We start from the raw sequence: 9512 nt of genomic DNA, 5'->3' as shown, positions 1-9512 counted from the left end.
TAATAAGGCCCACATGGTTTGGAGGCTGCCTATGTGCCTGCACGCAAGGAGCAGCTGCTGCCCTGCAGAGCAGCTCTCGCTCACGGGTTCCACTGAGGGAAAGGACACAAGATAAGCAGCCCATTTTAAACATGCTCCTGCCTAAAATCATGTACTTCACTAGGGCTTAATTAATCCCAATAAAAACTGCTATCATTAAGTATTATAGAAATTACAGACACCACTGAGGAAGAGACACCACTGAGGAAGAGACACCTTGCCTATTTTTCAGGTTTTATTTTGTGCAGAAAATGATGCCTGTAGATTTCACTGCAGACACAATGAAATGGATGAAATGGCTGAGGCCCAAGTGTTGTCGGATGAAAAAATTTATAAGCTATAGCAAATCATTTTATTTCTCCTTACCTCTTTCATTTGCCATCCTTTATATCTTGATTAAATTGATAATAACAATTAGATAAAAATTTCATTAGTAAAAATGTCCTAGACAGCATACAAACACTATAATAGCACAGAGTGATGACATGAAGACATGATCTTTCTTTGGTGGGCAGCCAACTGTTTTCAGTGGAAGYCTGTGCATAGCGAGTCAGTCTTTTTCCTCTTTAGGTAGGTTTCATAACAGTAACAAAACTGTCTTAGAAGTATAAACATGAATATAAACTGAAAGAAGTAAACCAGATTTCACTGTGCTTTGAATGTCCTATACATCTTGATGACTTTGAATCCTAACCTATCTGAAGTCAAACTACTAAATCCAATTATTCTTAAAAGTTGCCTCTGTAAAAGAAGCTGGCTTTTTTTCTTCCAGCAGCATCACTGAATTACACAGTTACAAAAGCTCCTTCAAAATGAATCATGTCTAGACATTGCTAAGATGTAGTTAAGGGTTTGCGTGTTAATGCTAATGCAAGTTTGTTGCTGGCAAAGTCTTAGATCTAACTTTGAATCAAGGTTTGTCCATATTTTTTTAATGTGATGGGCTTGTAATATCAGTTGCATGGTAAAAATACTTCTGTGAGACACAGCTACCAGAAACCACCAATAAAAAAATAATAACTCTGGGGTATAGTTTATATTTTCTCATCTGTCTATATCAAAATGTTTAATCTATTTCAAGTAGCTTTCATGTTACAACAATGTCAAAATAGCATAAGGCTTGCAAACTGATTCTGTGTTCATATAAAATTAAACACAGCATGTTTTTAAGGRAAAAAAAAAAAATTGTCCTGTTATGACCCAGGCAGACCGTGAACACAGATTAGCAACATAAAGGCTTTAAAGCACTATACAACACAGAGGAAACAAAACACTCRCAACCAAGAATTTTAGAGAAGATTGTTTTTAAAAATGACTCCAGATGAAAAAGTACAAAGAGATTATTTCAAAGGAAAATCAAGACCACTTAAAAAACCCTAATTACTAGTCATTCATTTAATTCAGTCCTAATTAAATTGTTCAGATTGAATCATCTATTACCACTGCCTGAAAACATATAGATTCTCCATGAAAACAACTCAAAGCTAAACCAGCATGCTCATTAGAACAGTAAGACTTTATTTTTAAAAGAGTACAGTTATTTTTCTGAATTTGCCCAAAAGCATTCCTTGTTTTCTTTCCAAGAATATTCGTCCTCATAAATCTCCTGCAAATATAAACAAAGAATGGGAAATACTGTGAGAGTCTGCTACATACATAGCCGCAAGCCAGGCCAAACAACTCAACAGCCACCCGGTTATTATTTACTGATCACATCGGGAATACACAGCACTTGGCTGGCAAACAGAAAGCAGAGAGGGCAGCATCCTCAGAACAGATGRCTTTCCATGTGGGCAGCCCCTTGGGCTGAACGCAGCCTCAACCCCAGGAATATCAGCAGGGCCCACCTATGTTAAAGCACTTTGGGAAAGATCCAGAAGAGAGGATGCAAAAGTCAGGCAGCATAGAGTATTAGGTCTGAAACTAGCATTTTACCTGATGCTGTTTTACTCTACCATCACTTGCTGGAATAAGAACATTTATACATACATAAAATGTTKATGTTAAAAAAAGATGACATCAAAATACACTACGTATGACACATCTGGGACAGATTAGTTACCACCCAGCAGTTCCTAGCTCTAAATTCAGCAGGGCTTTGACCCCCAGATTTTTCTTTCTGAGACCACAGACCCCTTTCTCCTGAAGCAGGCATCAGAAAAGCAGAGATACATAAGAAAACGTTTTGCACTAAGCAGTAGCTCAGAGAACATCCCTGATACCATGTGCCAGGCTGTCCCTAGGAGAGAAGGCAGAGGTAATGCTCGCTCCTTGCACGCAACGCTGTCATTATGCAATAAGGCTCCTTCCCAACCCAGGCTGGTCTCTCCACATGCTGCTGTGTGCCCATCCTAGCTTTGGGACTTCTGCACTTTCCTGCCCTGCAGGCTGCTGCTGCTGTGCTTATGTGCACTCTTGCCTAACGCTCTCTGCTTACTCAAGGTCACAGGAATGAGGGGAAAAGGGAAAAACCAGAAAAGAAACCTGCAACCTGCAGCATCTTTCAAAGTAAAAGCTCACTCAAGGCTTCTTCAGAAGCCTGAGCAAAACTGAACTTTGCCACCCAAGGTAGGAGAGGTTGGGGCTTCATGATTCCCATCACAGGAAAGAGTTCAAAATAAGAGGAGTTGGGACAACTTCGTAGCATTAAGCACTTAGAGGAACAACCGCCGGTGGTAGGAAGGAGGTGTCCTCTCAGCATCATGGTTCAGCTCCTTCTCAAAGGGCTAAAGCTGCCTCCAGCCCCACTGTTTAAGACTCTGGCATAGGYCTTGAACCAAACTTAACCCAAATGTACCTTTTTCCATATTGGGACGGACGCTTTTAAGGTGTTGATGCAGTACCTCACAGCTTCAAGAGATTCTGCTCTGTGTGGAGAGGAGACGGCAATAATTACACTTGCTTCAGTTATTGGAACCAAGCTAAGGAGAGAAAGAAACAACACCACTTTTAGCTAATGCTTACCATCAAGAGCAACCAAAAGCTGTGGCCATGTCACGTCAGTACTCTGGCCATGCACCCTCCTGACTCACTCATACTGAGCAAGTGTCAGGCCATGTCCAAAAGATTATACACTTTCAAAAGGAAAGAAAACCACAACCAAAATTAGTAGCAGATGGGAGAATTCCATGCTTTAGAATAAATAATCCCACCAGCCATAGCCTTTTTTTTTTCTTTTCTTTCTTCCTCTCTTACAAAGTCTATGGAATTGGAGGGAAAAAATGCTAACTTATAACAATGCATAGGATGATCACTGAAAACTAGCTGATTAAAAGCAACAGGGCAGAAATGGCCATTTCTTACCAGAAAGCCTGAGAAACCATCTCATTTTGGAAATAAAATAAAAACAAAATAAAAATCTCACACAAAAGGATTTTAAAATTTAATTTTTGACAAATTCTCCTTTCAYAGTATGTAGTTTTTCATTTGGTGTGCTATATGGACCACATTCAGTTATGACAGGTAACGTAGGGTTTTGTCTAATTCCTCACAGGGGCAACATTCCCCAAAGCTGTTTTCCAAATCTCCCTCTATAGTAAGATTGCTCTGGCAAACAGCTCAGAGTGAAAATTTAAATCTCAATGCTTTGAGCTACCCTTGATAGAAATCACTCTCTGTTGACTGTAGAGGAAGTCTAAGGAAACTCCAACWCTCCAGAGCTAATTTTAGCCTTGTGATCACCTCTGAAGTCACTCCTACTGACAGAAACAGAAGCAGTATTTGAGATACTCTCTCCAGTCTTGCTGATTTCACAGGAAAATCTGATGAAGAGGAAAAGCTCAAGAGCATGTCACAGACTAGTGCTCTGTGTTTTATATCCCAACAAAAGTTTGATCTCCAAGTTTCACCAACTGGAGGCTTTCCTACGAGCATGCTTGACAATTCCCAATCCTACTTCAAAGCCCCTATTCTAAGCTTTTAGGCTTCCTATGGCATAATTTGACTTATACCGACAGAAAGAAGATGATATTCTACAGCACTTAAAGAGAAAAGGAAAGAAATAAAGAAGTGCCTTAAGAAAAACATCCTTGCCTTCCCTGCAAGGAAATCAGCAGCTACTTTCAAGGCAGCAAGGAAATTAGCAGCCACTTTTTTTTTTCACTTTTCACCAGTATCACGCAGGCTAAATGCAGATTCCAGGAACACTACCAATATACACTTCTGGAAAACTGAGTTATGCAGCAAGAGGTTGATACTGCAGCAAGTTCTGCAGGATTACAGAATATACAGACTCCCGCACATCTTGCAGACACACAAGCACATCTGAGCACTAGTCAAGGATTAATACCCAACCTCCGAAGCACGGGGTCTCACCCATACGTACCCAAGCCTATGGTGCACTGCAATGTGTTTGACTGACGGCCATTTCTGCCTAACATCTCTGCAGATTTTCTTTATTTCAGTCTCTGCCATTGAAGTATATGCTTCATATTCTAAGTGAATCACTTTTTTCCCTTCAAAATTATTTCTTGTAGTACCTAAAMAAAAACAAGTTATCAACTAAAAGCACCAATATATACACTGAGCAAACATCTCCCACAGTGGTCAAGGTCAGCACCGGGCAAGCGCACTGCGCTCCCCTCATCTCCGCTGTGAAGAGATTCTTCACACTAAAGAAATCCTTAACATTCCAGACAGAATTCAGTCCACAGGCTGTGGAAGTCTGCAGCCAGTAACACCTAAGGCTAGGATATCTTTTGGGGTAACCGATAAGGTGCTGCTGTGCTTGCCCAAACAGCACTGAAGTGCTCAGTACTTGGGAGCCCCATGAGATCAATACCATGTGCAATAAGTAAGAAGATAGAACCATCAGCCTTGACCTTCCCCGGGGCACTGATTTACTTTCAACCAAGATCCGAACAGCAGCAGCTTCTGTACAGGTGAACACGTGGTTTGCATAGCCACAGCTACCCACTTCCCCCTCTGAATGAAGTGGGCGGGAAAGGAAAGGGGGAGTAACTCCAAGCAGTTTGGTGTTCCAGAGCTGCTGTTCCAGGGAGCCAGGACAGCAACACCAGCAGGGAAGCTTCTCATCACTCCATCCCAATGTGAACGGGTAAGAGTTGCCAGTCTTGTTCTAATAAATTTGGAGCAAATTGTCTAAATGTCYTGGGTCCACTCCAGATATGCATTTCAGATCTACAAGTTTGGGGTGTGGAGCAATCTGGGTTGCATTTATTAGCCAATTAACACACCCAGAGATCCAGCTTAGAGACATTAAACTCACCAATGAACAGAGACACTGCTCCACAGTATGGYGAAACAACCAGCTCTGACACTTCATCTACAGAGAGCTTTTCAGACTTGAGCTTGATAAAATCTTTTGGCACTTCTTCGCTTTCATCCATAGCTCACTAGAACAGCTGAAACCAAACAGATTCTGATGTTGTTTTTGGCAATACTAGCATTTGCCAGTTGCTTTTATCCAGTACTGATGCCCCAATTTATTCGGAAAACATACACCATCCACTCAYTCACCACAAGAGATCAGTCTCCATGTCAATTCACTTCCCAGCAGACTTGCTGAGGAAGTATTAACTACAAATTTCCCTTTCATTTTTTAATGTACATGGATTCCTTTCTGGCAGGAAAGTCTATTCCAGTAGGACTAAACTAAAACTAGTCCAATGTCCCAGTTTAACAGTATGGTCAACTAGTAKGGACTATTTTGAGGGCAGATCTGTAAGACTGTCAATTCTTCCATATTTTATTCTAAAATCAAACGCAATTCACAACACAGATTTCTAACAAAAAGAACTCTTGGGTTCTAATTCTAAGGTTTAACAAGCTTTCCAGGACTTTCAATCCTATCAAGTTGCTTCAGTGACAAAAAAGTCACTTCTAGTTTCTCTGCGAAGAAAGCAGTTCAGAAAGTCAGAAGAAAGTCAGTTCRTCTAAGAATGAAGAGCAAAAGCAGCATGCTGAGCAGCAGCAATGGTACAAACCCCAATAAATAAATGCACTGGCATTTCAAAGCATGCAGAGAAATAAAAATATTGTACGGACACCTGTCGCTTTGACAGCTACAAACAAAAAAAATTTTTTTTTTTTTTAAAGCAGAAGGCAATTCTTTCTATTTTTTTTCTCTTAAAAAGCAGCAGTAGGTTTTTCACTATTAACTTACTTAGGCAAGCTGGATGTCTATAGACAGCCAGAAACAATAACTGAAGCATAACAAGGCCTAACAAACAAAATGAAAACAACACTTAACCTCTCCTGCAATTTTCTTCCACTTACTGAGTACGTGTTAATTATTTATTCGTACAGCAGCTTATAGTTTCTGGTCAGCACTATGATTCTCTCCAGCGGGAAGGACAAGATAAACTCTCTCAAAACAGTTGGGGTGAGAAGAGGAAATACACATCACATCCCCGTATCTGAATGGAAAAGAAGGAAGATTAGAGAAAATCCACAAAATATTTCAATGTGGGATGACACTGCATAGGAAAATAAGAAAGAAGTGATACCTACAARAGATTATTTGGACAGATTCAGCCGCCACTGATTGGTGGGATGATGGCAACCTCGTCTCCGGGGTGCAGGACCAGGAGCTGGTCTCCAAGCAGTACGTACTCCTGCCGAACAGCAAACACCACTTGATCCCGGAGGGCAGCAAGCCTGASGGCGATTGGCAAAGGCACAAATAGGTTTCTAAATAGAGTGTTGGCACTTAACCATGAGAYTTCTTTAAAGAACAAACCAGTGCACAGCCCAGGTGAGGTCAATTTTGTGACTTAGTCTGTTTCCAATACTCTTCTAAAACATCACACATAACAAACACCCCCCTCCTACTCTCGGATTGTTTTGCTGTGGGTAAGGAGGAACCAACTCAGTAAAATTATTAGAAGTCAAGAATTTATCACATGCATTTATAAATAACAAGATCCACTTCAAAAGCTTCTAACAAATCAAAAGGTGACTCAAGAAGGTACCAACCATCTGATTTGGGATTGGAAAGAAATTCTACATTTGACATTCAGTCTGACTGGACAGAACAGTCAATTTCTTCCACAAGAGAAGTGATGTGGGATGCAGTTCCTCAGATTTCATGGAGATTCCATGGTCTACCAGTTACTCTTTTTGTGCAGTCTCACAGTTTATGAGGATTTGGGGTCTTTTGTACTTAGAGATCTGAAATCTGCTATTGATGAGGAGAGGTAAAATGAATAAGAGATTTAGTRTTTTCTAGCATATGAATATGTAAAGCAGATACTAAGAATATTTGCTTGGTCCTCAAATCTTTGAAATCTTGATACAACAACTCTGGATGCCACGAGGCAAGAGCCTCTTTCCCAACAAAGTTCAGTCATACAGTTAGTATGAGGACTTCACTAAGACAGAAATGAATGCCAGCACTTTAAAAGATGCGGACATCTAATTATATTATTTCAGAACACAAAGTGCAGCACAAGTTGCACAGAACTGCACTGCTAGAAATGGGAAGGCATGCCAAAAGGGCCTGAGTAAAAATCATCTTATTTCCTACCAGCCAACAGGGAAGGCACAGTAGCACTGATTCAGAGGACAGTCTGAAGGGAGGGACTGTAAGAAAGTAAAGAGAGTCACTGAAGAACTTAGCACAACTATGGAACTAAAGTGTTCATCAGAAGGATGGCTTCTAATTAGTGTCACTTCCAAGTTAATTCACTGGGGAAAAAGGGTGGAACAGAAGAGCATTGTCAAGTGTGTTCAAGCTGCAGTTTGAATATCCATTAGCAATGTGAATAGAAGTCTGTGGTCAATGCCCTTCTATTATGTTGAGCTTTTCCAGAAAAGTTAGGAACAGAAGCATTTCCAAGAAGGCCACTGTGAAGTTACTGCACATGCAAAATGTTCTGCTCCRAGTCCTCATTCATAAAAGGATGAACTTGGAAAACTACAGCAAACGGAACAAAGGTGCTTCTACTACTAACCACAGCAGCCGTGCGGGCTGGAATGCAAGCTGCAAAGTAAAACACACTCATTCCTACTGCCTCTTCTCCCCAACACACCTGGTCTGATTCTGTGTGAAGAAAAGCCCTCTGGTCTAACATTTGTTTAAAACTTCTCACCAGGAAATAGCTACCATTGCTAAACAGTTTTTTGGTTTTTTGTTTTTTTTTTTGGTAGCTATTGAGAGTATATCCAGTGAATAAGGGACTGTGGCAAAAGGAGTGCTTCGGTGCCTAAATCCCAAGTTATAGAAATTTGGGTGCATTCAGAACTTGACCATGAGGACTTTTATTACCTCTKCTCTATTTTTACATTATTATTATTACTATTATTAACAGGCTGTGCAGAGAGGTTGTGGAGTTTCTATCCTTGGAGCCATTCAAAAGCTGACTTGAGATGGTCCTGGGCAACATTCTCTACATGCTCTGCTCAAGTAGGAGGTTGGACCAGGTGATATCCAAGGATTCTTTCAAACCTCCACGGTTCTGTGATTCTGTACATCAAACTCACTATAGACAGCCTTGTGCACATCACCTGAGCCTTAACCTCACATGGAAATTACTCTGCATTATTACAGTACATCAAATACTCTTTCAGGACCTGACTCCCTAAGAAATAAAACACTTTCTTCAGAGAAGGTTGAAAGCGTGCCTGTTTCTTAAGCAAKGACTGAGTAACTGCAAGTCTGTGGCAGAGCCTGAGTACCCTTTTTTACCTGCTTTTCAAAGGCTGCCATAAGCTTAGAAAAAAGGTGAAATAGAAARGGGGAAGTGATCAAAGACACCTGCTCCTAATTAAAAATTTCTTTTTTTGTGGCACTGACTGTGCCAGATCCCTTCTGCAGATCTTTCACTTTCTCCACACATACCAGACATAGGTTAGGTACTCTGCAGTCACCTGTAGAGAGGCTTCCAGAGCAGCTCTCCTGAAYGATTAGCTGCATGTGCTACTTATGTCCAGCTTTGGGGAGCAACTATGGGATCTAGGCTTTTCTAGTGTAGAGCTACAGAATTTGCAATCTGTCAAAAACTGCACAGGACACTCAAGGACAAGGCAAACCCCTGCTTGCACGATACCAAAATGCTCCACGTGCTGGAGCTGCGCGTTTCTTTGCGGCGCCCTCCCCAGATACCTTGGGTGCCGCTTCACGATCTCTTCCCAGAGCTGCAGCGAGGTGAGGCGGCGCGGCACGGAGAGCGTCTCGGAGCGCAGCCCCGCCAGCTCGGCGCTCCTCGCGAAGTAGAGCACCGCGACCTGCGCGGGGGACACGCGCCTCCTCCTGAGACACAGCCATAGCACACGCSGACACACGCGTAACACGCTCGGGTTTCGCACTTTCAGGTGGAAAGGGGAAAACAGAAGGGATTTTTGATAGGAACAAAGCCCCACGCCAGGCCTTGCACGCTGCGGCCCTGCGGCTCCGGCCCGGGCTCCGGGAGCCGCCGCGCCGGGGCCCGCGCACAGCTCCGACCCGACCCGCGCTGCACGGCCGCAACGGCGCCGGCGCCGCGGCACCTACCTGGCAGCGCATGGAGCCGCCG

The 9512-nt window shown here is 42.2% G+C and overlaps 2 protein-coding genes across 4 annotated transcripts; both read right to left on the bottom strand.

Annotated features, from left to right (window-relative positions):
* Positions 1-302: 302 nt before the first annotated feature.
* On the bottom strand, positions 303-6353 carry LOC112945825 (molybdopterin synthase catalytic subunit). 2 transcript variants are annotated; one of them, XM_026037507.1, is made up of 5 exons: positions 6305-6353; positions 5267-5402; positions 4364-4517; positions 2837-2960; positions 303-1645 (listed from the first exon to the last, which is right to left on the bottom strand). In XM_026037507.1, exons 2-5 carry the CDS (start codon positions 5385-5387, stop codon positions 1577-1579), a joined length of 468 nt encoding a protein of 155 aa, XP_025893292.1. In that variant the 5' UTR covers positions 5388-5402; positions 6305-6353; the 3' UTR covers positions 303-1576. The 2 variants fall into 2 exon arrangements, with proteins under 2 accessions (XP_025893292.1, XP_025893285.1); XM_026037500.1 differs by having other exon boundaries at positions 6277-6341.
* On the bottom strand, positions 2903-9506 carry MOCS2 (molybdenum cofactor synthesis 2). Of its 2 annotated transcripts, XR_003249088.1 has the most exons (5): positions 9491-9506; positions 9104-9225; positions 6511-6657; positions 6277-6416; positions 2903-2960 (listed from the first exon to the last, which is right to left on the bottom strand). XR_003249088.1 is itself a non-coding variant. In XM_026037524.1 (3 exons), exons 1-3 carry the CDS (start codon positions 9500-9502, stop codon positions 6531-6533), a joined length of 261 nt encoding a protein of 86 aa, XP_025893309.1. In that variant the 5' UTR covers positions 9503-9506; the 3' UTR covers positions 6508-6530. The 2 variants fall into 2 exon arrangements, 1 of the variants encoding a protein (XP_025893309.1); XM_026037524.1 differs by lacking the exons at positions 2903-2960; positions 6277-6416 and having other exon boundaries at positions 6508-6657.
* Positions 9507-9512: the final 6 nt, after the last annotated feature.

The sequence above is a fragment of the Nothoprocta perdicaria genome, unplaced genomic scaffold (genome assembly GCF_003342845.1).
Source record: "Nothoprocta perdicaria isolate Ctin4 unplaced genomic scaffold, notPer1 scaffold_1, whole genome shotgun sequence".
Lineage (NCBI taxonomy): Eukaryota > Metazoa > Chordata > Aves > Tinamiformes > Tinamidae > Nothoprocta > Nothoprocta perdicaria.
This window is presented reverse-complemented; position numbering and strand designations above follow the sequence as displayed.